At 46.7% G+C, this 27,103-nt stretch overlaps 2 protein-coding genes across 6 annotated transcripts; both read left to right on the forward strand.

Moving 5' to 3' along the window:
* Nucleotides 1–341: 341 nt before the first annotated feature.
* LOC103179730 (leucine-rich repeat-containing protein 14) lies at nucleotides 342–16,269 on the forward strand. 3 transcript variants are annotated; one of them, XM_042332581.1, is made up of 6 exons: nucleotides 342–373; nucleotides 1,073–1,452; nucleotides 3,231–3,272; nucleotides 3,432–3,473; nucleotides 13,440–14,081; nucleotides 14,958–16,269. In XM_042332581.1, the coding sequence occupies exons 2-6, from the start codon at nucleotides 1,127–1,129 to the stop codon at nucleotides 15,511–15,513; spliced, it is 1,608 nt and encodes a 535-aa protein (XP_042188515.1). In that variant the 5' UTR covers nucleotides 342–373; nucleotides 1,073–1,126; the 3' UTR covers nucleotides 15,514–16,269. The 3 variants fall into 3 exon arrangements, with proteins under 3 accessions (XP_042188515.1, XP_042188516.1, XP_042188517.1); XM_042332582.1 differs by lacking the exon at nucleotides 3,432–3,473; XM_042332583.1 differs by lacking the exons at nucleotides 3,231–3,272; nucleotides 3,432–3,473.
* A 1,560-nt stretch (nucleotides 16,270–17,829) lies between these two features.
* Nucleotides 17,830–25,109, forward strand: LOC103179654 (leucine-rich repeat-containing protein 14-like). 3 transcript variants are annotated; one of them, XM_007895030.2, is made up of 5 exons: nucleotides 17,830–17,962; nucleotides 19,026–19,405; nucleotides 20,968–21,009; nucleotides 23,067–23,708; nucleotides 24,500–25,109. In XM_007895030.2, exons 2-5 carry the CDS (start codon nucleotides 19,080–19,082, stop codon nucleotides 25,053–25,055), a joined length of 1,566 nt encoding a protein of 521 aa, XP_007893221.1. In that variant the 5' UTR covers nucleotides 17,830–17,962; nucleotides 19,026–19,079; the 3' UTR covers nucleotides 25,056–25,109. The 3 variants fall into 3 exon arrangements, with proteins under 3 accessions (XP_007893221.1, XP_042187927.1, XP_042187928.1); XM_042331993.1 differs by having other exon boundaries at nucleotides 20,968–20,997; XM_042331994.1 differs by lacking the exon at nucleotides 20,968–21,009.
* The last annotated feature ends 1,994 nt before the right edge of the window (nucleotides 25,110–27,103 follow it).

Below are 27,103 nucleotides of genomic sequence, written 5' to 3' on the forward strand. Positions count from 1 at the left end.
TGGGGAGCCAGTGGAGCTGGGTGAGGATGGGGGTGATCTGAAAACTCGCATTTGATATAGCGCCTTATATCACGTTTTCGAGACGTCTCAAAGGCGCTTCACAGAATATACTGTAAAGTTAATTGACATATTTTGTGGGTGAAACATGGCACATGTGTGCACAGCAGTGTCCTGCAAACAGTCGTGGATTGAGTAACCAAATTATTTGTATTATTTCTTTTTTGGGAAGAGGGATTATTACCCTCAGAAAATTCAATCAACTAACAACCGGTTTCCTACTCACTACTAGGTAAACAGAGGCATGTGGAGTAAGGACACTTGCGTGAGGTTTCGCCCTGCTCGGGAATCGAACCCGGGTCCTTTCGCTTGCGAGGTGAGTGCACTAACCACTACACTACCGGTTGCGTAGTCACTATACTTTACACTAAATCTTGTGAAGAGCTTTGAAACATTCTCTGAACAACTACAGAAAATTGTGTTTATATAGCGACTTTCACATCAGGAGGACGTCCCAAGGTGCTGGACTGTGAAGGGTTACACCTGAGCTGGGGGCGGGAGTGAAGACGGGAGGAGGGGAAGGGGTTTGGTGGTAGGAAAATTACCAATGATGTGGTTAAAGAAGAAGATCTTAGAACGGGCTTTGATGAATGCAAGGGAGGGGCGAGGTGGAAGAGACTCCGGAATGGATTTCCAGAGGGTGGGGCAGAAAGACTGAAGGCCTGACCTCTGATAGTGGGCAGGGCAGGGGATATGGAGCAGGCCAGTGCTTGTCAAGCAGAGGGAGCGGACGGGTTGGTAATGTTTTAGGAGGTCACAGAGGTAGGGAGGAGCAGGACCTTGGAGGGCTTTAAAAGTGAAGACGAGGATCTTGAACTTGATGCTCTGGCGGATGGGGAGCCAGTGGAGCTGGGTGAGGATGGAGGTGATCGGCTCACGGAGCTCAGTGAAATTTCTCGACATGCAAGCCCTGATATCGATAGGATTATTATTACTTGTTACTAAACACTATTCTCTCTTGTTGTGATTGTGTGCTTGACTCTGCCCTGACCTGTACGTCTTTTTCTTCCCTTAGTGCAGCATTGATTAACCGCAAGATCAACGCAATCTGGGCTGGTAGTTTGGAAGGATGCATTCCCTTGTCTTCTTCTGCGCTCAGAAAGTCATCTCTGACCATGCCTCGACCCGTAAAGCCCTGGACTCCATCCCGCACGAGATCTATCCGGTGCTCTTCAAAGCTGCTTTCCTCGACCAACGGATCCTGGTGCTACGTGACTTGGTCCAGATGTGGCCATTTGCTGAGCTCAACTTCTCCAGCATCCTCAAGAAGAGCAAGCACTGCGACCAGGACATGATCCGAGAGAAGCCCAACAAGCAGTGCCTGCAAGCTGTGATCCTCGGGGTGAAGGATTACGTGATCAACGAGCTGCGACAGAACCGAAGCCTCACCAGCAGGTACCCGACGGCTGCTATCGCCTTGCAAGCTGGGAGCTTGCTTCCCTCATCAGTTGGGGACCACGGCAATATCAGTGCTAATATTCCACATCCCCCCTTCGCTTGCCTCCTTCACGTTCTGTCTTAAGAGCTTCCTCTTTGAGCGCCTTTGATCATCTTCCCACCCCCACCCCTCTCGAATCCAACCCCCAACTCGGGTGCAAACCCTTGACTGTTCAGTGCCTTGGGACATTCTCCTGACGTGAAAGGTGCGATGTAAATGCAATTTGTTGTTGTTGCCTCATCACTCACAGTTTGTGCTGAACAAGCTGATCTCAATTGGAGATGCAATTGTAAGTGCTGTAGTTAAGTGCCTCTGGGTTAGGGAGGGGAAATTTCAGAGCTCAACTTAACTTTTCTCTTGAGAGGTTTTGGATCATAGTTTCTCTGATCCTCTGTGTCTGGAGGATTTCTCAATTCCCTACTCAAACCCCTTCATTCCGTTTATCGCCCTGCCCACAGCACAGAGACAGCGCTCGACAGAGTAACAAATGATGTCCTCTCCCTCTCTCTGATCAGGGCTCCCTCTGCCTCCTCATCCTTCTTGTCCTCTCTGCCGCGTTTGCCACAGCGGAGAACACAGCAGCATTGCCTCTCCTTCCTCATCCACCTTAGTGGGACTGCACTTGCATGGTTTGAGTCCTACTCGACTAACAACCAACAATATATCTTGGCCAATGGTTTCTCCGCCCGCCCCCGCCCAGTTACATGTGGTGTACCCCAAGGCTCCATCCTTGGCCCCCTTTTTATGATTTACATGCTCCCTCAACCATGTCATCCACAGTCAACTTCCACATGTATGAGATGACCCGCAAATTTCTTCTCCTTCAGCTGTGACCCCCAGTCCGCTGATGTCTGTCAGCTTGTTTGATGAACATCAGGTTCCTGTTAGGGCGTAAATTTCCTGCGGATGAACATCGGCACGATGGAAGCCATACTCTTTGGCTCCCGCTAACGTCCTCTTTCCTGCGGGTCTGAACTACTGAACTTCCCTGGGCTCTACCTCAGATTCACCAAACCTGTGCGCAATCTGGGCATCAGGTTCGATCCCCAGCTTTCCTTTCTCCCCCACATCTATTCCCTGACCAGGAACACATTTTTCCACCTCCGCCACATTGCCTGCCTCCTTCTGTACCTCACACCCACAGCAGCAGAAACCCTCGTCCACGCCTGTGTCACGTCCTGGCTGGACTTTTCAAATGCCCTCCTTGTTGGCCTCCCCAGTTCCACCATACAAAAATACAATTAATTCAAAACTCCGCAGCCCGCAATTACCAAACAGATAGACTTCAAGATCCTCTCATTCGTTTTCAAATCCCTTGATGTGCTCGGACCTCCCTACCTATCCATTTGCTTAGCCCCCACTCCACCACCTGCTGCCGTGCTTTCAGCCACTGCACCCCGAAGCTCTGGAAATCCCTTCTTCAATCCCTCTGCCTTGCCCACTCCCTCCCCCTTTTAAATTCCACCTAAAGATCTTCCTTTTTGATCATGCCTCTCCCCCTGGCTTGGGGACAGACTCCGCCACTGTCAAGCACTTCAGGATACTACCCCAAAGAAGGGTGCTATATAAATGAAAGTTGTTGTTGTTGTCTGCCCATTACCCATGGAGAGACGAAGAAAAACATTTCAGCAGCTTGCTGAAAATCATGTGTTTAATAGTTAGCCAAGACCCTTACTCGTAACAGAGGAGGGGAAGGGACAGAAGGATTTTTAACTTTGTTTCTGTTATTTTACAGAAAAACTAGAGCATCAACATCAAAGGACAAGTACACATTTAGGTACAGCATGATATATTAATCTGTGCGATCAGAGAGAGAGAGAAAAAACGTACAGAGAAATAGGATGTGTTTTTTTCAAAAAAAAGTTAATTTGCGGAAGAGATGAGGTGGAAGGTTCTCAAAATGATTTCTATTATTATTTTACATATTATTTTACAGAAAACCAAAAGCAGCAGCGCCAAAGGACAGGAACAAGTCTAGGTACAGCAAGAGGCTTATTCTGCTCGCTCAGATAGACATAAAGAGGCACATGTGAAGCATTATCACCTCAACCCATTCAACATTTTGAAGAGAACGGTTAACCAGTGCTATCCCAGAGATTGGGTATCTCCAATTGTCCTTTGACAACTCACCCTCTCTCTTCCATTAGTACCTTTTGACAGAGTGGACCCTCCGTCAGCCTCTACAGCCCTGTTGACTGAGCCATTAATAATGAGATAATAATAACTGCATTCAGTATAAGGCCTAATCACAGCTGTGAAATATCTTAAAGCGCTTCACAGGATTCTCTGTGGCGTGGATTGGCTATAAAGAGCTGACCCTCCCTCTGCTGTGGTGCTGAATTTAATCCAGTTTATTTTGGTAAAAGTTGCAATTGCACATTAAGGTGAGGTTTTATTGTAGATGTGGAGAATTTTCTAGTGTTTGCATCAACCACCCCCTGAGCTCGGATCCAAAGTAAAGCTTCCCCTACTTGGCCCAACAGTGTAAATGAATCCCAACTTTTAAAAAAAAATCTGTATGACCTTTTGCAACGGTTTGAAACAGAAGTAGTTATGTCAGCAGAGAGGAGGCTTTCATTATATTGTATCCTGGGTTTGATTGCAACACACAGAGATGGAATCCCGTAGGGTAGTAGTTAGCGGGCTTGCCTCGTGAGCGAGAAGACCCGGATTAAATTTCTGGGTGGGGTGGGGGGGCGAAACCTTGGGCAAGTTTCCTTACTCCACTGTTTACCTAGCAGTAAGTAGGAATTAGGTTGTTTCAGAATTGGCAGATCACTTTCCAGGTGTTATAATCCCTTCTAAAAAAAAATCCACAAATGTTTATGGGACACTGCTGTGTGCAATTGACTGCCGCGTTTTGCCCACGAAGTAAGTCGATCCACTTTAGAATATGTTCTGTGATGCACTTTGAGACATCTCAATGACTTCATAAAGTGCTATATCAAATGCAAGGATTATTATCAAACGTTAAGACGGATTTTGCTTCAATCACCATTCTAGATAGGACATGTTCTAAAACCCTCTTGGCTGATCTTCAGACCTAACTCTAATTACCTGCCCTATCCCCATATCCCCTAATCCCTCTATTTTTAAAAAATTTATCAGACGGTATTCAAGGCTGAGACTGATAAATCTACAGCCTTCTGGGGATCCTCATCCTCACTTACAAGGCCACTCAAGGCCTTGCTCCCTCCTACCTCTCCGACCTACTATCCCCCTACTTACCTGCCCATACCCTCCGTTCCTCTGGCTCCGGTCTGTTCCACAGCCCCCGCCCTAACCGCCCTACCATCGGTGGCCGGGCCTTCAGCCTCTCAGCCCCGAGGCTCTGGAACTCCATCCCCCAGTGCCTTCGCCGCTTCCTCCCTTTCCTCCTTCAAGGCCCCCGAGGAGCCTTAATTTCCAGTTTGCTGATCAGCTCTGCTTCATTGCACAAAACAAGGTCTAATATGGCCTGTTCCCTGGTTGGCTCCTCGGCATACTGATCCAGATAATTATCCCTAATACATTCTATAAACTCTTCCTCTATCATACTTTTCCTAATTTGGTTGTCCCAATCTATGTGCAGATTAAAATCACCGACAATTAATGTTTTTGCTTTACTACATGCTCTGCTAACTTCCTGATTTATACCTTGAGAGATACTGTGACTGCTGTTCGGGGGTCTATAAACTACTCCCACTAGAGTTTTCTGCCCCTTGTTGTTACGTACCTCTACCCATACTGACTACTTCCTGCTTTTCTGATTTAAAATCTTCCTCTCTACTTTTTTTATCCCATCCTTTATTAAAAGGGCCACCGCCCCTCCTCGTTTACCACACTGCCTATCTTTCCTATACACCACGTACCCTGGAATATTTAGCTCCCACCCTTGGTCTCCCTGTAACCGTGTCTCGGTGATGGCTACCAGATGATACCCGTTTGTTTCTGTTTGTGCATTTAACTCAACTATCTTGTTTCGAATGCTTCGCGCATTCAGATATAGCACTTTTAATTCTGACTTCGGGCTATGAGTCCTATTCACCAGTACCCTATCCCTGGGCTTCCTTTCCCCGTTTGACACCCTTTGCTCATCTCCCTGGTTAATCTGCTCTCCCACTTTCATCGGTCCTAATTTTAATTGTAACGGATTACATGTGATTGAATTTCCCCCCACCCCCCTTAGTAGTTTAAAGCCCTGTCTACCTCCCTATTTATTCGTGTTAATAATAATAATAATAATAATCCTTGCATTTGATATAGCGCTTTTCACGTCGGGAGGACATCCCAAAGCGCTTCACAGAACACACTGTAAAGTGAATTGACTTTTTGTGGGCGAACGCGGCAGCCAATTGCGCACAGCAATGTCCCACAAACAGTCGTAGATTGAAAATGACCAATTTATTATTGTTTTGGGTTTTCTACTCTTTAGCTTAACTCCCAATTCCTGGAACTTGCTCCTCAACTTGTCCCTACCTGTCCTACCTACATCATTGGTCCCTCTGTGATTCATAACGATTGGATCCACTCCCTCCTGCTTCAAATTTTTCTCCAACCCAGAAGTGACGTTCTTCACCCTGGCCTCAGGAAGGTAACAGAGTCTTCTTGTCTCCTTGCTACGGCTGCAGAAAAGTGTTTCAGTCTTCCTGACTGTCTCATCCCCAATTACCTCTTTATTCCTTCTGACTATTCCCAGTGTGGCCTCCTGTATAGAGGTGTTGGGGTAAGTTTGCCCATCTTCCTCACAGACTTCCTTGCCCACACAGGTTGCAAGTATTTCATACCTGTTGGACAAGGTTAAAGCCTGGGGTTCCTCTGTCCCTCTCTTTCGGGTCCTCTTACGCTCCTGTCTGACCGTCACCCAGTCCTGTCCGTAGCTGGCAACGGAATGTTCCCTGGGATTAGTGGGAGTGTCTGGCTCCAGGATGAAACTGTCCAGGAAGCTCTCCCCATCTCTAATGCTGCGCAGTGTCTCCACCTGTGACTCCAGCTCAGCTATTCTAAGGTGGAGCTTCCTCAGTTGCACATATTTGCTGCAGATGAAGTCGCCCGGGCTCAGGGCACCATCCATCAACTCCCACATATCACATTTCATTTTCTCTTTTAGTAATTACCTCTCATTCGTAGCTCAGTGGTTAGAGCACTCGCCTCACTAGTGAGAGACCTGGGTTCGATTCTAGCAGAGTGAAACTCTGGACAAGTTTCCTTACTTGAGACGTCTTGGGTGCCTTGGGACGCCCTCCCGACGTGAAAGGCGCTCTATAAATGGAATCTTGTTGTTGTTGTTACTCCACACGCTTAATGATAATCCCTCAAGAAAAAAACAATAATAATTTGGTCACTTCAATCCACGACTGTTTGTGGGACACTACTGTGCGCATTTGGCTGCCAAGTTTCACCCGCAAATATACGGTCAATTCGCTTTACAGTGTATTCTGTAAAGCGCTTTGAGATGTCTAGAAGATGTGAAAAGCGCTAAATTAAATGCAAGGATTATTATTATTATTATTGCCTTACACCATTCCCTCCAATTACTAATTGACCAACCAGAAGAAATAAATTCTCCCCATTAACCCATCAGCAGTCCTCAACATTTTAAAAATCTTATAATTTAAGAACTCCCATCAGATCTCTTTCAAACCTTCTTTACTTTAGGAAAAACAGCCCCAGTTCTACAGGACTCCAGTTCTTCAAACTATGTCTTCTGGTCTGATTGTATTGATTCTACTGTCTTGATATCCTTCCTGCAGTGCAATGACTAAATCATAGAATCCTACAGCATAGAAGGAAGCCCATCCTACCTGTGCTGGCTCTTTCCCCATAGTCTTGCATTTTTTTTTCTTTTCAAGTATATATCTAATTCCTTTTTGAAAGTTACTGAATCTGCTTCCACCACCCTTTCAGGCAGTACATTTCAGATCGTACCAATTCATCTCCCCAACGATCCTTATGCTAATTATCTTAAATCTGTGTCCTCTGGTTACCGACCCACCTGCCAGTGGAAACAGTTTTACAGTATATTCTGTGAAGTGCTTTGAGGCATCTCAACGTGATAAGGCGCTATATCAAATGCAAGGATTATTATTATGGTTAATAAACTTGGACGACACAATACTTTAATTGCGATCAAACTAATAATGCATATAGTTTACCATTATTTTTACTTTAACACACATTTCGCCCACAAAATATACATTCAATTCACTTTATGGTGTATTAGTGAAGCTCTTTGAGACGTCTCGAAGACATGTTAAGGTGCTATATCAACTGCAAGGATTATTATATAAACACTTAAAGACAAAATATATAAAACCTAAAACTGAGACATAAAAACTTAAAACACATAACATTATTGGCCATTTTGTAATTGCAAAATTTCTTTTATAACCCAAAAAAAAGAAAAAGACATATATAAAAACACAATGCACGACTGTTTGTGAGACACTGCTGTGCACAATTGGCAGCTGCATTTTCTCTTCATGTTTGACCTCTTTACAATTTTTTGTCATATGCCCCATTTTTCCACAATTCTGACCTTCTATTTTGGATCTACAATCAGGACCAATGTGTGTCTGTTTACAACAACAAGTTTGTCGTTTGTATAGCACCTTTCACGTCGGGAGGATGTCCCAAGGTGCTGGACAGTGTACAACAGTGTACTTGTTTACAAGTTTGACATTCTATCTGATTTACACTCAGGACTGATATGTCCCAATTTTTCACATCTGTAACACGATTGTGGTTTTATTACCGGATCTGAGTACATTCCTTTCACCTGTGAAATTAATTTGTCCTGTCATGTCTTTCAAAGTTTGCATTGAACGTTAGTTCTTCCACACTTTTTCAGATTGTTTCTATACCAAGGCTGCTACTTTATGCCCTTTTAATTTTTTGGCTGCCGGTCTGCTTTTATCTATGATTGCATTCGGATCATCTCTATCGTACCCCATAGCACTCATTATGGCTCTGCGCAACCCTTCCAATGTCCTTTCTCCAAATATCATTTGCGAGAGTAATACATTAAATGCTTGAGTTGCGAGTGTCATTATTAGAAACCGCTTCTCTCTCGTCACATGCTTGTAGTATGACTAACCGCGAAACTTCATCAAAATGTTCGTAAGCATCCTGCTTTCCATCAAATTTCGGTAGTCAACTGGCCATTGCCTGTAATTGTATTGCATCATAAGGTTTCTGTACTTTAGTCTCTTCTACCTCAACCCCATTGTCATATTCCACCTTTGTGTTGGACCCTCTCTGGACCTGTTCCTGCTCAAACTATCGCCCCATCTCCAACCTCCCCTTCCTCTCCAAGGTCCTGGAACTAGTTGTTGCATCCCAGCTTCGCTCCTTCCTCTCCCGCCAATCTCTTCATGACCCCCTCCAATCGGGTTTCCGTGCCGCCAATAGCACAGACCAACCCTGGTCAAGGTGACAATGACATTCTGTCCATCTGCCACCAGGGCTTCCTCTGCCTCCTCATTCTCCTTGATCTCTCTGCTGCCTTCGACACCGTCGACCACTCTATCCTCAACTGCCTCTCCTCCCACCTTAACCTTCACGGTTCTGTCCTTGACTGTTTCAGATCGTACCTTTCACACCACCTCCACTTCATCTCCACAAACCCCCGCACTAGCCCCCGCACCGTCTCGTGTGGCGTTCCTCAGGGTTCTGTCCATGATCCCCTCCTCTTGAACATCTATACGCTCCCTCTTGGTGACATCATCCGCAGACATGGGGCCAACTTCCACATGTATGAAGATGACACCCAACTCTACCTCTCTGCCTCCATCCTTGACTCCAGGATCCACTGCTGTCCTGACAGAATGTCTGTCAGACATCAAGCCCTGGATGAGAGCTAACTTTCTTCAGTCAACAAGACCGAGGCTCTCCTGATTGGCTCCTATCAGCGCATCCACACCTCAGTCGCTGACAGCATCACCATCTATGGTTGCACACATCACCTCACTAAGCCAGTCCGGAACCTTGGGGTCTTGTTTGACCCTCAACTAAACTTTCTACTTCACATCCATGCCATGACCCACTCTGCCTTCCCCCACCTCCTCAATGTCACCCAGCTCCGCCACTGTCTCACACCGCAGACCGCCGAAACTCTCATACACGCATTCATAAGGCTTGACTTTGCAAACACCTTGCTTGTCGACCTCCTCAACTCCTCCATCCATAGGCTGCCGATCAGAACTCTGCAGCTCGTGTCCTCTCCCGCACCAGGCTCTGTGACCCTATCACCCCCTATCCTCGCCCAACTCCACTGGCTTCCCATCACTCAGAGGATATAGTTCAAGATCCTGGTCCTCACCTTCAAAGCCCTCCATGGCCTTGCTCCACCCTACCTCTGCGACTTCCTAACGCCCTACCAACCTGTCCGCTCCCCGCACTCATCGAGCTCCAGTCTGCTTCACGTCTCCTGCCTCGCCCGCCCCATCATTGGTGGGCGGGCCTTCTACCACTCTGCCCCCACCCTCTGGAACTCCATCTCGAAGTCCCTCTGCCTCACCCCCTCCCTTGCCTCTTTCAAGACCCACTTAAAACTCCTCTTTGACCATGCTTTCGATCACCCCGCTCTCCACCCTCACCAATCCTGACCCCCAACTCGGGTCTGAAACATTGACTGTCCAGCGCCTTGGGACGTCCTCCCGTATATAAATGTAATGTTGTTATAGAGCACATTGGAAAGGACCATTTATCCTGACTGTTTTCTCTTTGATTTCCGAGCATGGGGTAGTCATCCTACTCACTACAGTGATATCCTCATTCTGTTTGTCTAACATGGAACAAATAATGCCTCGCTGTGATGATAATTGCATTTTAAGCTTTTATATTTCTTTTGGGCATGCAACGTGACACAGGATACCCTTTTCTGGCTTCTTGTGACAGCTGCTGGCACTCTAATTACAACTTTGAAATCACTGTTCTGTTATTTAAGTTGTTTAATATTTCTCATACAATCATTTTTCTTGTCACCCAATTCCTGTGCTTGCCTCATAGTATCAGTTGCCTGGACTTGATAATATTCGGTGTGAACTTCTAAACTGTGATTTAAGATTCCATTTCTTCCCCTCTATTTGTCTGTACTCTTTGCAGATCATCCATACAACAACAACAAAATTACATTTCACGTCGGGAGGATGTCCCAAAGCGCATAAGATCGTTCACTTGATCCTTAGTCTCTTGGACTCTTTTCACCTGTTTATCCAGTTTCTTTCAACTCCATTTGCGCCTCTTTGAGCCCGATTTGAGTTTCTTTTAACTCCATTATATTAGTTTCTTTAAACTCTCTTATCTTTCTCTTCAATTAAAAAAGATTGCAAGGTTTTAACCCCTGCAGCTTTAGTTTGGTTAGTTTCAACTACCTTTTATCTCTTAATTCTGCAAAAATTCATCCATACGTTTCAATTGGAGTGTCACTTATTCGTGCCTCCGTAGAAAGCTCCTCGTGTTTGGGTAATCTTTTCTCCACATTTTTTCATTGAATCTTCCATGTTTTTAGAATACTTTTCTAATCTTCTAATTTTACTGTTATTTAGTTCAATTGACTACCTTTTTTTAAAATATATAATTTGTATTTGTCAAACTTCAACACGAGGGTCCCCATTCGGGCACCAATTTGTAAGATGTCCTTTTTAACCTTGTAATGATGTGAAAACTGACGCAAATCTGATATTTTAAAAAAAGCTGTTTATTAATTCAGATTAATAATAGTTAAAATAGTACAACAGAATAATGCTTACGTATCCACGCTCAGTTCACAACGATTAAGGTTGGCCAAACCAAATGTTGTGGAAGAGATGGAGGAGTAATGTCTGATTTAATCCACCAAAAGGTATTGTGAAGTCCTGTAGCTTAGTGGTTAGAGCACTCGCTTTGCAAGCGAGAGACCTGAGTTCAATTCCAGGCAGAGGGTGAAACCTTGGGCAAGTTTCCTTACTCCACACAGAGCCTAATAATAATCCCTCCAAAAACCAAAAAAAAATAAATAAATTGGTCATTTTCAATCTACGACTGTTTGTGGGACATTGCTGTGCGCAATTGGCTGCCGCGTTCGCCCACAAATATACAGTCAATTCACTTCACAGTGTGTTCTGTGAAGCGCTTTGGGATGTCCTCCCGACGTGAAAAGCGCTATAATAAATGCAAGGATTATTATTATTATTATTATCCAGATGCTGCTGTACCATTGCCGACTGGAGAGCGTCGATAAAGTTGTTGATAGTCGTCTAAGTCTTAGTCTTCCTTCTTTCGAAGCTTGCATATGGTTCGCGACTCCAAGTTCCAACTCTCTGTCTTTTCTGATTCTCTTCCCGAATCAATCTCTTTATCCAGTTGGTAGATGACCTTTCACCTACTTGGTGCTTTACAAATGTAATTTTGTGCTGTATTGTACTTCATGTGCGCCGACACCATCAGCATCCAAGGCTGCACTCTCCACCTCTCAAAGCCATCAGGAACCTCGGCGTTCTGTTCGACACTGAGCTGTCCTTTCTCCCTCATATCTGCGCCACAACTGGCACCGCCTTCCATCACCTCTGGAACATCGCCAGACTACGCCATTACCTCACCCCTCACGCGGCTGAAACCCTGGTTCACGCCTTTGTCACCTCAAGGCTGGACTATGGGAACTCTCTCCTCGCCGGCCTTCCCGGCCCTCCCTCCACACTGCAGGTCATTCAGAACTCTGCAGCTCGTGTACTGTCCCGCACCAGACACCGCGACCACATCACTCCCACCCTCGCTCGCCTCCACTGGCTCCCCATCCCCCAGAGGATCGAATTCAAGATCCTCATCCTCACCTACAAGGCCATTCACGGCCTCGCTCCCTCCTACCTCTCTGACCTACTATCCCCCTACCTACCTGCCCGTACACTCAGTTCCTCCGGCTCTGGTCTGCTCCACGTCCCCCGCCCCAAACGCCCTACCATCGGTGGTCGGGCCTTCAGCCTCTCAGCCCCGAGGCTCTGGAACTCCATCCCCCAGTGCCTTCGCCGCCTCCTCCCTTTCCTCCTTCAAGGCCGGTCTCAAAACCTTTCTCTTTGACCGTGCCTTCAGCTCCCCTCTCGACTCTCTTCCCCCTCCTCGCTCCCTCCCTTCCCTCCCCTCACCCTGACCATTTCCCCCCTCCTCGCTCCCTCCCTTCCCTCCCCTCACCCTGACCATTTCCCCCCTGCTCGGGTCATGACCCAACTGTGCAGCGCCTTGGGATGTCCTCCTGACGTGAAAGGCGCTTTATAAATGGAATCTTGTTGTTGTTGTTGTTGTTCATCTTTTGCAAAGATGATTCCTTTGTCTCTCGTATTTTCTATGAAAGAAAATGGATAAGCCCCCACTCTGCTCAAGCTCTTAGTGACCTTGAGCAGGCTGTTTTCCCATGAGGAAGGAAATGGGCTAAAGAGAGATAGCCAACTTTTTGTTTTCTTTTTGCCTTATCCAACCTATGTGTTTCTCAGGCTTGAGATACGCAGGTGTCTGAGGGAGCTTGCAGCCATTTCTTTTGGTCTTTTATTCTCACAGGAGTGAACATCTTCCCAGGAAAATATGAAACATAATCAGAAGCTGACCATAACCGTTCCAGCAAAGATACTTTTAACCCCTGCTAAGCTAGTCATAAAATCAAACCAACCTTATTAAAGGATTATAGGTAGGTTACATTCTAAAAGTATTTAAAACCTTAAAAAAAATCAACCATCACAAGTATAATTTCAGATAATATTTAACACATTCGTTATAGAATCCTTACAAAAGTGAAAGGAAAATAGATTTCCTTTTGCTCATGAATACAAACCTCTTAAGGTACAGTCACAGGTGTATTAAAGATGTTTGTGAAAATGTTTTTCCTGGTTCTGATTCTCCAAGTAGAGTCGATCATTTCATACCATGCTTGGTGCTTTTAAACCTAGATGCAAAGTGTTGCTCTTGTTAACAGTAGTTTCCCATCTTGGATCCACAGGAAAAACAGATTACTCCGCATTGTGGATCTTACAGGATTCCCGGATGATGGTGACAATCAAGATGAAGACACCATTAGCCAATGGTCCCGGTCTGTGGCTCTGGCCAAAGCCTGCATTGAAGTGTCTAGGACGAGCAAGAGGGAGGAATATAATTCATCCAAACGGAGGAAGGGGAAGGGAGGTGTCCCAATGAAGGGTTCCTGCGACTCTCAAATGTGTGTCAATATCCATGCCAACCTCTTCATCACCAGCCATTCCTACGGGACAGTGAAAGATGCCCTGCATCTGAGCCAAACCTTCCCCTTGTGTCTGAAGTGCCGAGTCCTACGAGTAGAAGAGTTATCAGTGAAGAAGACCATCAGCATTTTGGAGCTCTTGGATCCCATGGTTCTCCGGAAGATTGAGTTGAGATACAACAATCTGGGTCTCTGTTGCCTGAGTACCGTGTTCCCATACATCCCGCGCTTTGTGAACCTCAATAGCCTCAAACTGCCCTACAGTAATATCGACGTCAGGTACATGACCCTGGAGGTAGAAGAGTTTTTCCAGAAAATGGTCTCGGTTCTCAGTCAACTGCCCAACCTGAAGGAGCTGAACCTGGTGTCCTCTAGGCTATCTGGAAGGATCCGGGAACTGCTGAGGTAAGTGGTTAGTGAGTCTCTGTCGGAGCTTAGCTTCATTTATGCACTTTCACCCATGGCGGTATGGAATCGCCAGACCCTCCAGTCTGTGAACTTGCTGCATTAACAACAGAGAAAGACATACAGACATTCCTACCTCTCACTCTCTGATTCCTGTCAGTCCAAAGTATCCTCCACATTAGTCTCTTGGTTAAGAGCACTCAGGTTCCATTTGCAGGTAATAATAATCCTTGCATTTGATATAGCGCTTTTCACGTCGGGAGGACGTCCCAAAGCGCTTCACAGAACACACTGTAAAGTGAATTGACTGTATATTTGTGGGCGAACGCGGCAGCCAATTGCGCACAGCAATGTCCCACAAACAGTCGTAGATTGAAAATGACCAATTTTTTTTTTTATTGTTTTTTGATTTTTTTGGAAGGATTATTATTATCTTGTTGATACTCGTCAACAAGGTGATGTCTCACCACTGTAATCATAGACAGACTGCAGACAGGTAGGGTGAAACTTTAGGCAAGTTTCCTTATTCCATACGCCTCTGTTTACCCAGCAATAAGTAGGAACCCGGTTGTTAGTCGATATCAATTGGCAGATCCATTTTCAGGGGTAATAATCCCTCCCAAAAAATAATAAAAGTTTAGTCACTTAAATTAAGACTGTATGTGGGACATTGCTGTGCGAAATTGGCTGCCGTGTTTCGCCTACAAATTACACAGTCACTCCACTCCAGTATATCCTGTGAAGCGCTTTGAGACATCTCAACAATGTGATAGGATATATCAAATGCAAGGATTATTCTTAAATATTATCAGCATGCAAAGCTTTCAATGTGTGTGTCCAGCATGTCTAATGTAAAATGAATTTGTTTCTAAACAGTGTCTTGCAACAACCTCTGGAAAGCTTGGAGCTCGCCTACTGTTTCCTTCTGCCAGCTGATGTAACGTACTTGGCCAGTAGCCACCATGCAGCCACCTTGAAGAAGTTGGACGTGAGCGGCAACAATCTGTCTGATGTTCTGCTAAACCCATTCTGCCAGTTACTGCAGCAAGCCTCCAACTCGCTTATCTATCTGGACATCATGGAGTGCCGGGTGATGGACCGCCAACTGTCTGCGTTCCTACCTGCGCTCAGGCAGTGCTCTCAGCTCCAGTACTTCAGTTGCTTCTGTAACCCCATCTCCAGCGAAGGCTTGAAGTCCCTGCTTCACTGTGTCGTGGAGCTGCCCAACCTCAAGGTTGTCGTACACCCCAATCCCGTTGATTGCTATGAAGAGGGACTGCCTTGGCCGCCGTCCACCTACGATCTGATTGATTACAGTGTTGACCAGGAAAAGCTGAGCAGGGTTGATGCTGAACTGAATGAAATCCGTCTCAATGCGGTTCGGACTGATATTGTCACAACAGTTAAACTATACAATATAGAGTGGTACTGAAGTGTCCCCCATTCACAACTGAAACAGCTTGTATTAAATGCGTTTGAGACAGGAATGACCAATTTTTAAATGAATTGATTTTCCAAGTTCACTCTTGCACAATAGATTGTTAGATGGATGTAGCCATTAGAACATATACGAGTAACATGTTCAATATTGCTTTGTTCGAAAGCTTTAAAGTTGTAATAAATATTTTTGAGATCTTATCATTTTTACTATCCTTTTAGAAAAGCAAGGAAGAACATACATTGTGACAGTGCCTTATCACATCGTAGGACTCAATGCACTTCAGAATAGTTTGTGTCAAGTGTTGTGACTGTTGGCAACAATAAGCCACTCTGCCTAGAGAAGAAGGTCAGAGGTTATAGTAAAATATCATTGACAATTGGTTAGTTTTTAAATAAGTTCTTTTCTCAGGAGTGTTTTAGGGGGTCTTGAAGCTGATCAGAGGTGTATTGGAGTTTACGAAGAGCTTGGAAATAGTGGATAATTCGGTGCGGCTTTGTTGAGCTTTCTCTGTATAACAATTTGTATTTATGTGGCATCTTTGACAAAACGAGATTGATTAGAAATTAAGTCAGTGTTGTTATTGAGGCAAAACCTTGAGATGAGCAGTCAATTTATTTCAAAAAGAAATTTGGATGAGAGAAAATTCCATGCTTTTTTGAATGGGGGATGGGGGGGTCTGGGAGAAAGAGATGCTTATGGCTGTTTGAATCGCATGGCAGGCTGAACATTAATTAATCATAATCAAAAGGGGATGATCAAGAAATAAAAATATAGAATATTGATTGAGGTAAATATCTCAACGATTGACCATATTTTATACATTGAAGGACTTCCCAAGTTCACAATGTTTTGAATGAATATCCTGCAGTCTTCTGATGATTTGACTCAGGTGCCTTGAGTGGATCATTAAATGAAAAGTGTACTTTTCATCTCCCCCATTCTTGTCTGACTCCACTGGCTCCCTATTCTTCAGAAGATCCAGTTCAAGATCCTGTCCTCACCTACAAAGCCCTCCATGGCCTCACCCCACCCTACCTCTGCAACATCCTAACCCCCTACCAACTCGCCCGCTCCCTAAGCTCAGCCGGCTCTGGCTGCTCCATGTCCTCCGCCCCACCATTGGCGGGAGAGCCTTCAGCCACTCTACCCCCAACCTCTAATTGGATCCCCCAGTCACTCCACCTCGCCCCCTCCTTAGCCTCCTTCAAGTCCCGCCTCAAAACCCTCCTCTTCGACCATGCCATCGGCCACCTCCCTTCCCCTCCCCTCCCTTCTCCACCCTTGACCCCAGCTCAGGTCTGAAATGCTATACACTGGGAGACCTTGGGATGTCCTCCCAACGTGAAAGGCGCTATACAAATGTGAGCACTCGCTTTGCAAGCGAGACACCTGGGTTCAATTCCAGGCAGGGCAAAACTTTGGGCAAGTCTCCTTACTCCACACGCCTAATAATAATCCCTCCAAAAAACAAAACAATAATAAAAAATGGGTCATTTTCAATCCACGACTGTTTGTGGGACGCTGCTGTGCGCAATTGGCTGCCGCGTTCGCCCCCAGTCTATTCTGTGAAACGCTTTGAGACGTTGAGGTCATAAAAAGCATCTTATCAAATGCAAAGATTATTATTATAATCTTTTTGTTGTTCAGGAAAACAAAAATGCTTTTCGGGATGTAAACATAGGCAAGTCACACACAGTAATGTCCCTCAAACAGCCACAAATACTTTTATTTGGGGGATTGTTGGGCAGGACATCAGGAGAAACTCCCTTCTCTTTTCAAATAGTGGAGTCCTGTAGCTCAGTGGTTAGAGCACTCGCTTTGCAAGTGAGAGACCTGAGTTCAATCCCAGGCAGAGGGTGAAACCTTGGGCAAGTTTCCTTACTCCACACAGAGCCTAATAATAATCCCTCCAAAACCAAAAACAATAATAAATTGGTCATTTTCAATCTACGACTGTTTGTGGGACATTGCTGTGCGCAATTGGCTGCCGCGTTCGCCCACAAATATACAGTCAATTCACTTTACAGTGTGTTCTGTGAAGCGCTTTGGGACGACCTCCCGACGTGAAAAGCGCTATATCAAATGCAAGGATTATTATTATTATTAGTGTCTTCACCTGAACAGAGACCTCGGTTTAACATCTCATCCGAAGGTGATCGAGGCTGCAGTTCAGGCCGCTCACCGCGAGGGGCGCTGTGTGTATATGTTAGTATACAGTTGGTGCCGCTCACCGCGAGGGGCGCTGTGGGTACGGGCGGGCGGCCGTTTGTGTCGCTCACCGCGAGGGGCGCTGTGGAGGCGGTGACGCCACGATCCGTTGAGCTGATCCCGGGGCGGGTCCTGTCCCGGTAACCAAGGCCCGTAACCAGGGAGTCTCAGCGCCGAGAGCGAGACACCGCCTCAATCTCTCCCTCACCCACTGCCGACACCAACACAGCAGGTAAGGGGCGGCCCGGGGGCCGGGGGGGGGGACTGTGCTCCCGCTGCCGGGACCCAGAGTGACGAGAGGCCGAGGCTCAGCGGGGCCTGAGCTCCTGCAGTCACTGCCCGGGGCTACAGGGTCACTCCCGGGTAAATACCCGTGTCACTGGGCACAGGGTGGTGTCTGGGTAAATACCCGTGTTACTGGGCACAGGTTGGTGTCTGGGTAAATACCCGTGTTACTGGGCACAGGGTGGTGTCTGGGTAAATACCCGTGTTACTGGGCACAGGTTGGTGTCTGGGTAAATACCCGTGTTGCTGGGCACAGGTTGGTGTCTGGGTAAATACCCGTGTTACTGGGCACAGGTTGGTGTCTGGGTAAATACCCGTGTTACTGGGCACGGGTTGGTATCTGGGTAAAATCATTAGATTCCTTGCTTTGATGTGCTGTTGCTGTTGATGTACTGTTGATGTGCTGTTGCTGTTGATGTGCTGTTGACGTACTGTTGATGTTGATGTGCTGTCCTGCAACACTGTGGTTACATCTAAAAATGCTTCCCAGGATTTTACTGTGAAGTGTAGCCTCTGTGTAACTGTAGGTGAGAGCTGCAGCCAATTTGCACAACAATGTCCCACAAACAGTCATCAACTGAGTGACCAGTTTTATTGGGCGATTGTCGGCCAGGACACCAGGAGAGACTCCCTCCTATGGGATCTTTAATATCCACTTGATCAGGCGGAACCTCAGTTTGACATATCATCTGAAGGATAATGCCTCTGACTATGCAGTTCCTGCCCCGCACTGCATTGGAGTCAGTCAGCCTAGAAAGCAGACTGGTTGGTAATGTTTTAGGAGGTCACAGAGGTAGGGAGGAGCAGGATCCTGGATGGCATTAAAGGTGAGGATGAGGATCTTGAACTCGATCCTTTGAAGGATCGGCTCACGGAGCTCAGTGAAATTTCTCGACATGCAAGCCCTGATATCAATAGGATTATTATTACTTGTTACTAAACACTGTTCTCTCTTGTTGTGATTGTGTGCTTGACTCTGCCCTGACCTGTACGTCTTTTTCTTCCCTTAGTGCAGCATCGATTAACCGCAAGATCAACGCAATCTGGGCTGGTAGTTTGGAAGGATGCATTCCCTTGTCTTCTTCTGCGCTCAGAAAGTCATCTCTGACCATGCCTCGACCCGTAAAGCCCTGGACTCCATCCCGCGTGAAATCTATCCGGTGCTCTTCAAAGCTGCTTTCCTCAACCTCCGGACCCTGGTGCTACGTGACCTGGTCCAGACGTGGCCATTTGCTGAGCTCAACTTCTCCAGCATCCTCAAAAAGTGCAAGCACTGCGACCGGGACATGATCCGAGAGAAGCCCAACAAGCAGTGCCTGCAAGCTGTGATCCTCGGGGTGAAGGATTACGTGATCAACGAGCTGCGACAGAACCGAAGCCTCACCAACAGGTACCCTGCTGTGGCCTTGCAGGTTGTCCCTCGTGCACTCTGTTCCACCATTGCTTTCAGTCACAGCACCCCGAAACTCAGGAACACTCTTCCTCTACGTGATGTGGGCTAAATAAATGCAAGTTGTTGTTGTGGGGAGCTTGCTCTCTTATCAGTGAGGTTCCAAGGGCAATATTGTTGCTCATATTCCGCTTCCCTGGAGCATCCTCAATGCCCGCTAATAAATTGAGTTTTTTTTTAATAAAGCTGAATCAGGGAAGTTCAGCTCCTAACATGGCAGGTCTAAGCCGAGGAGAAAGTGTGTGATGATGCAGCTGATGCAGCACTACCTCACCCCTCACGCTGCTGAAACTGGTCCATGCCTTTATCACCTCAAGGCTGGACTATGAGAACTCTCTCCTCGCCGGCCTTCCCGGCACCTCCCTCCACACTGCAGGTCATTCAGAACTCTGCAGCTCGTGTACTGTCCCGCACCAGACACCGTGACCACATCACCCCCACCCTCGCTCGCCTCCACTGGCTCCCCATCCCCCAGAGGATCGAATTCAAGATCCTCATCCTCACCTACAAGGCCATTCACGGCCTCGCTCCCTCCTACCTCTCCGACCTACTATCCCCTACCTACCTGCCCGTACCCTCCGTTCCTCTGGCTCCGGTCTGCTCCACATCCCCCGCCCCAACCGCCCTACCATCGGTGGCCTTCAGCCTCTCAGCCCCGAGGCTCTGGAACTCTATTCCCCAGTGCCTTCGCCGCCTCTTCCCTTTCCTCCTTCAAGGCCGGTCTCAAGACCTTTCTCTTTGACCGTGCCTTCAGCTCCCCTCTCGACTCTCTACCCCCTCCTCGTTCCCTCCCTTCCCTTCCCTCACCATTTCCCCCTTGCTCGGGTCCTGACCCAACCGTACAGCACCTTGGGACGTCCTCCCGACGTGAAAGGCGCTCAATAAATGGAATCTTGTTGTTGTTGTTTAAATAAAGAGAAATACTGAGGTTCCACCATCAGTGATCGGGCTTTCAGCCATTCTGCCTCCGCTCCCTGGAACTCCATTCCGGAGTCCTTTTGCCTCGCCTCTTCTCTCTCCTTCTTCAAGGTCCATCTTAAGATCTTCCTCTTGAATCGTATTGAATTATCTTCCCACCTATCTTCTCTCAAATCCAACCCCCAGCTCGGGTGCAAACCCTTGACTGTTGAGTGCCTTGGGACGTTCTTCCGACATGAAAGGCGCTATGTAAATGCAATTCGTTGTTGCTGCATCACTCGCAGTTTGTGCTGAGCAAACTGATCTCAATTGGAGAGGCAATTGGGTGCAATTGGAAGTGCTGTAGTTGAGTGCCTCTGGGTTAGGGAGGGGAAATTTCAGAGCTCAACTTAGCTTTTCTCTCGAGAGGTTTTAGATCGTGGTTCTCCGATCTTCCATGTCTGTCCATTAACCACGGAGAGACGGAGAAAAGCAGCTGCTTGCTGAAAATCATGTGTTTAATGGAGCTAGTCAAGACCCTTACTCATAACAGAGGAGGGAGAAGAGACAGAAGGGTTTTTAACTTTATTTCTGTTATTTTACAGAAAAACTAAAGCGTCAACATCAAAGTACAGGTACACATTTAGGTACAGAAAGATGTATTAATCTGTGCAATCAGAGAGACAGAAAGAGAGAGCAAGAAAGAAAATACAAAGAAATATGATGTTTTTTTTAAAAAAAGTTAAGTTGCAGGAGAGGAGAGATGAGGTGGAAGGTTCAAAAAAATAATTTATTATTATTTTACATTTTGTTATTATTCTGTGAAGCGCTTTGAGACGTCTGAATGACATGATAAAGCACTATATCAAGTGGAAGGATTATTATTCTACTATTTTACAGAAAAACAAAAGCAGCAGCTCCAAAGGACAGTTACAAGTCTTGGTACAGCAGCAAGAGGGCTTAATATGCTCGCTCAGATAGACAGAAAGGCACATGTGAAGTATTAGCACCTTAACCCACTCAACAGTTAACTAGCACTATCCCAGAGATTGTGTATCTCTAATTGTCCTTTGACAGCTCACCCTCTCGCTGCCATTAGTACCTTGTGACAGAGTGGACCCCTCCCTCAGCCTCTATAAAACCTGTGAGAGCTATTAATAATGATATTAATGTCTGAAATGCTGTACTTTGTTCAGCGCCTTGGGACATCCTCCCGACGTGAAAAGCGCTATACAAATGTAAACTACTTCTTGTTATTGCTGTTGATATAATAATGACTGCATTCAATATAAGGCCTTATCAAAGCCGTGAATTGTCTCAAAGGGCTTGACAGGATTTTCTACGTAGTGTGGATTTGTTATAAACTATCTTAAATTATGCCCCCCCAATTACTAATTCACCAACCAGTAGAAATAATTTCTCCCCATTAGCCTATTGGAACGCCTCATCATTTTAAAAACCTCTCATAATTTAAGCACCGCCGTCAGGTATCCTTTACTCCAGGAAAACAGCTGCAGTTATTCAAGTGTGTGTCCTGGTCTCATACTAATGAATCTTTGCATTCTCTAAAGGCTTTGACATCCTCCCTGCAGTGTAATGACCACAGCCAGATACAATACTTTAAGTGCAATCATATAAACTAATGATTTATATAATTTACCATTATCACTTTTGCTTTTATATTCCAAACCTCTATTTGTAGAACATAGGATTTCATTTGTTGTTCTTACAGCTTTGTCAACTTGCCCTCCCTGTAAAGATTTCTGTATTTAAACCCCTAGGTCTCTGCTCTTAATAATAATAATCCTTGCATTTGATATAGCGCTTTTCACGTCTTCTCGACGTCCCAAAGTGCTTCACAGAATATACTGTAAAGTGAATTGACTGTATATTTGTGGGCGAACGTGGTAGCCAGTTGCGCACAGCAATGTCCCACAAACAGTTGTGGGTTGAAAATGACCAATTTATTATTGTTTTGTTTTATTGGAGGGATTATTATTAGGCGTGTGGAGTAAGGAAACTTGCCCAAGGTTTCGCCCTGCCTGGAATTGAATTCAGGTCTCTCAATTTTGTATCATTTAATGTATATGTCTCCTTATTCTGTGTACAAAATTCCATCGGTACCCCAATGCTCACAATGGAGAGCCTTAGGCTTCTAGCTAAACTTTGCCTGTATTTTCCTGGAAAAGGCAAGCAGAGTGTATCTGTCCCCTTCCCTGGGGAATGCGGGGAGGAGGGGGGATGGGGAGAAATTCACTTCAATAAACTATTTTAACTAGATTACAGTGAGGGATTTCTGTGTGGGTTAGGCTCCATAAAACAGGATTTCCTCTCATCTTCGCATGAGGGAGAGAGGAATAGAAGTGTTTGGCAGGGACTAAGGAATGGGTGAAATATGAACTGAAGTTTTGTGGAGTATAAGCACCAGCATAGACTGTTTAGGCCGAGGGATCTGTTTCCGTACTGTACGTTCTTTGTAAATCTTTGTAAACTAGAAGTGAAAGGAAAATAGATTTCCTCTCGCTCATGAATACAAACCTTGTAAGGTACAGTCACGGGTGTATTAAGGACATTTGTGAAAATGTTTTTTCTGGTTCTGATTCTCCACGGTAGAGTTGATCGTTTTGTACTGTGTTTGGTGCTTTTAAATTGAGATCCAAAGTGCTGCTCTTGTTAACAGTAGTTTCCCATCTTGGATCCACAGGAAAAACAGATTACTCCACATTGTGGATCTTACAGGACTCCAGGACGATGGTGACAAACCAGACGAAGAAACCATTGGCCAATGGTCCCGGACCGTGGCTCTGGCCAAAGCCTGCATTGAGGTATCTAGGACTAGCAAGAGAGAGGAATATAATTCATCCAAACGGAGGAAGGGGAAGGGAGGTGTCCTGATGGAGGGTTCCTGCGACACTCAAATTTGTGTGAATATCCATGCCAACCTCTTCATCACCAGTAATTCCTACAGGACAGTGAAGGATGCCCTCCATCTGAGTAAAACTTTCCCCTTGTGTCTGAAGTGCCGAGATCTGCGAGCAGAAGAGTTATCAGTGAAGAAGACCATCAGCATCTTGGAGCTCTTGGATCCCATGGTTCTCCGGAAGATTGAGTTGAGATACAACAATCTGGGTCTCTGTTGCCTGAGTACCGTGTTCCCATTCATCCCGCGCTTCGTAAACCTCAATAGCCTCAAACTGCCCTACAGTAATATCGATGTCAGGTACATGACCCTGAAGATGGAAGAATCTTTCCAGAAAATTGTCTCGGTTCTCAGTCAACTGTCCAACCTGAAAGAGCTGAACCTGGTGTCCTCTAGGCTATCTGGAAGGATCCGTGAACTGCTGATGTAAGTGGTTAGTGAGTCAGTGCCTAGCTTCATTTATGCACTTTCACCCATGGCAGTATGGAATCACCAGACCCTCCATTCTGTGAACTTGCTGCTCAGTTAACAGCAGAGACATACAGGCATTCCTACTTTTCTCTCTGTTTCCTCTCAGTCCAAAGTATCCTCCACATTAGTCTCTTGGTTAAGAGCGCTCAGGTTCCATTTACAGGTAGGGTGAAACTTTAGGCAAGTTTCCTTATTTCACGTGCCTCTCTTTACCCAGCAGTAAGTAGGAACCCGGTTGTTAGTCAATATCAATTGGCGGATCATTTTCTAGGGGTAATAATCCCTCCAAAAAAATGTAATCACTGTCCCACCACTGTTTGTGTGACATTGCTGTGTGCAATTGGCTGCAGTGTTTCTCCTACAAATTACACAGTCACTCCACTCCAGTATATCCTGTGAAGCGTTTTGAGACATCTCAACAATGTGATAGGATATATCAAATGCAAGGATTATTCTTAAATAATCAGCCTTCAGCTCCCCTCTCGACTCTCTTCCCCCTCCTCGCTCCCTCCCCTCCCTCCCCTCACCATTTCCCCCCTCCTCGCTCCCTCCCCTCCCCCTGACCATTTCCCCCCTGCTCGGGTCATGACCCAACTGTGCAGCGCCTTGGGACGTCCTCCTGACGTGAAAGGCGCTTTATAAATGGAATCTTGTTGTTGTTGTTGTTGTTAAATATTATCAGCATGCAAGGCTTTCAATGTGTGTGTCCAGCATGTCTAATTTAAAATGAATTTGTTTCTAAACAGTGTCTTGCAACAACCTCTGGAAAGCTTGGAGCTCGCCTACTGTTTCCTTCTGCCAGCTGATGTAACGTACTTGGCCAGTAGCCACCATGCAGCCACCTTGAAGAAGTTGGACGTGAGCGGCAACAATCTGTCTGATGTTCTGCTAAACCCATTCTGCCAGTTACTGCAGCAAGCCTCCAACTCGCTTATCTATCTGGACATCATGGAGTGCCGGGTGATGGACCGCCAACTGTCTGCGTTCCTACCTGCGCTCAGGCAGTGCTCTCAGCTCCAGTACTTCAGTTGCTTCTGTAACCCCATCTCCAGCGAAGGCTTGAAGTCCCTGCTTCACTGTGTCGTGGAGCTGCCCAACCTCAAGGTTGTCGTACACCCCAATCCCGTTGATTGCTATGAAGAGGGACTGCCTTGGCCGCCGTCCACCTACGATCTGATTGATTACAGTGTTGACCAGGAAAAGCTGAGCAGGGTTGATGCTGAACTGAATGAAATCCGTCTCAATGCGGTTCGGACTGATATTGTCACAACAGTTAAACTATACAATATAGAGTGGTACTGAAGTGTCCCCCATTCACAACTGAAACAGCTTGTATTAAATGCGTTGAGACAGGAATGACCAATTTTTATATGAATTGTTTTTCCAAGTTAACTCTTGCAGTAAAGAAAATTAAACCAAAACACAGTTCATTTGGTTCAAATACACACGCTTGAGACTCCCCTACCCCCCCCCGTGCACGTACAAACAGCCTGAGATTGACCAGCTCCCTCTGGCCTGGCCAATACACATATCCCAGACTGCTTCCCCCCTCCCCCAGGTACAATCAAATCTGTTGGTATCATTGATCAGAAGACACACTTTAAAAAGAAACATTACATCACCAGTGTCTCCGTTCTTAATTTGTCTGGGTTAAACACGGAGGCAGCTCTCGCGGATTCACAGGGGACGAGGGAAGAATTGCTGATTTCTCTTTCCAGGCCACTCACTTTTCCAATCTGGTTTTGTGCCTTGGAAGAGAGGGTGGGCTGTACAAGAGCAATGGATTAAAACTCACATTTATTTTCAGGGCAAGTTTTAAGTTTTAAGAGTAAAGTTTTAAGAGTAAAATGTATGACTTACATGAAACTTTCAACTTCTCACCAGTTGGATGGATAATGCCAGACCAGAGTGCAGGGACATCTGTCTAATCTGAAGGGGGGGCAGGGGTTTCTCAATCTAATCTGTTCGGGAGCACTCATCTAGTTTGCGGAGTGCTGAACTCATCATTCTAGTCTGGAGGTGCAGTTGGGTGGGGAGTGGGGGGGGCAGTTAAGTGTGTGGGGTGGTAGGGTTGGGTGGGGGGGGGAGATAGTGTGTCATGTTTCCGTGCTGCCCATAGCACAGAAACCGCCCTGGTCAAGGTCTCCAATGACAACCTGACCATCTGTGACCAGGGCTCCCTCTGCCTCCTCGTCCTCCTCGACCTATCGGCAGCATTCGATACGGTCGACCACGCTATCCTCCTCCACCGCTTGTCCTCCCACCTCAACCTTCAAGGCCCTGTCCTTGAGTGGTTTAGGTCGTACCTCTCCCACCGTCTTCACTTTGTTTCCACAAACAGCTTTTCCTCCCCCCCCCCCCCCCCGCACTGTCTCGTGCGGTGTCCCTCAGGGCTCTGTCCTCGGTCCCCTCCTCTTCACCCTCTATATGCTCCCCCTCGATGACATCATCCGCAGACATGGGGTTAACGTCCACATGTATTCGGATGACCCCCAACTCTACCTTTCCTCCTCTACCCTCAACTCCACGACCCCCGATGTCCTGACAGCTGTCTGTCCGACATTGAGTCCTGGACGAGAGACAACTTTCTTCAGCTCAACGTGCGTAAAACTGAGGCCCTCCTGATTGGCTCACGTCAGCGCCTCCGCACCTCAGGCGCTGACACCATCAGCATCCAAGGCTGCACTCTCCACCTCTCAAAGCCATCAGGAACCTCGGGGTTCTGTTCGACCCTGAGCTGTCCTTTCTCCCTCATATCCGCGCCACAACTGGCACCGCCTTCCATCACCTCCGGGACATCGCCAGACTACGGTACTACCTCACCCCTCACGCGGCTGAAACTCTGGTCCACGCCTTTATCACCTCAAGGCTGGACTATGGGAACTCTCTCCTCGCCGGCCTTCCCGGCCCTCCCTCCACACTGCAGGTCATTCAGAACTCTGCAGCTCGTGTACTGTCCCGCACCAGACACCGCGACCACATCACTCCCACCCTCGCTCGCCTCCACTGGCTCCCCATCCCCCAGAGGATTGATTTCAAGATCCTCATCCTCACCTACAAGGCCATTCACGGCCTCGCTCCCTCCTACCTCTCCGACCTACTATCCCCCTACCTACCTGCCCGTACCCTCCGTTCCTCTGGCTCCGGTCTGCTCCACGTCCCCCGCCCCAACCGCCCTACCATCGGTGGTCGGGCCTTCAGCCTCTCAGCCCCGAGGCTCTGGAACTCTATCCCCCAGTGCCTTCGCCGCTTCCTCCCTTTCCTCCTTCAAGGCCGGTCTCAAAACCTTTCTCTTTGACCTTCAGCCTTCAGCTCCCCTCTCGACTCTCTACCCCCTCCTCTCTCCCTCC

Source organism: Callorhinchus milii, unplaced genomic scaffold (assembly GCF_018977255.1).
Source record: "Callorhinchus milii isolate IMCB2004 unplaced genomic scaffold, IMCB_Cmil_1.0 Scaffold2, whole genome shotgun sequence".
NCBI lineage: Eukaryota > Metazoa > Chordata > Chondrichthyes > Chimaeriformes > Callorhinchidae > Callorhinchus > Callorhinchus milii.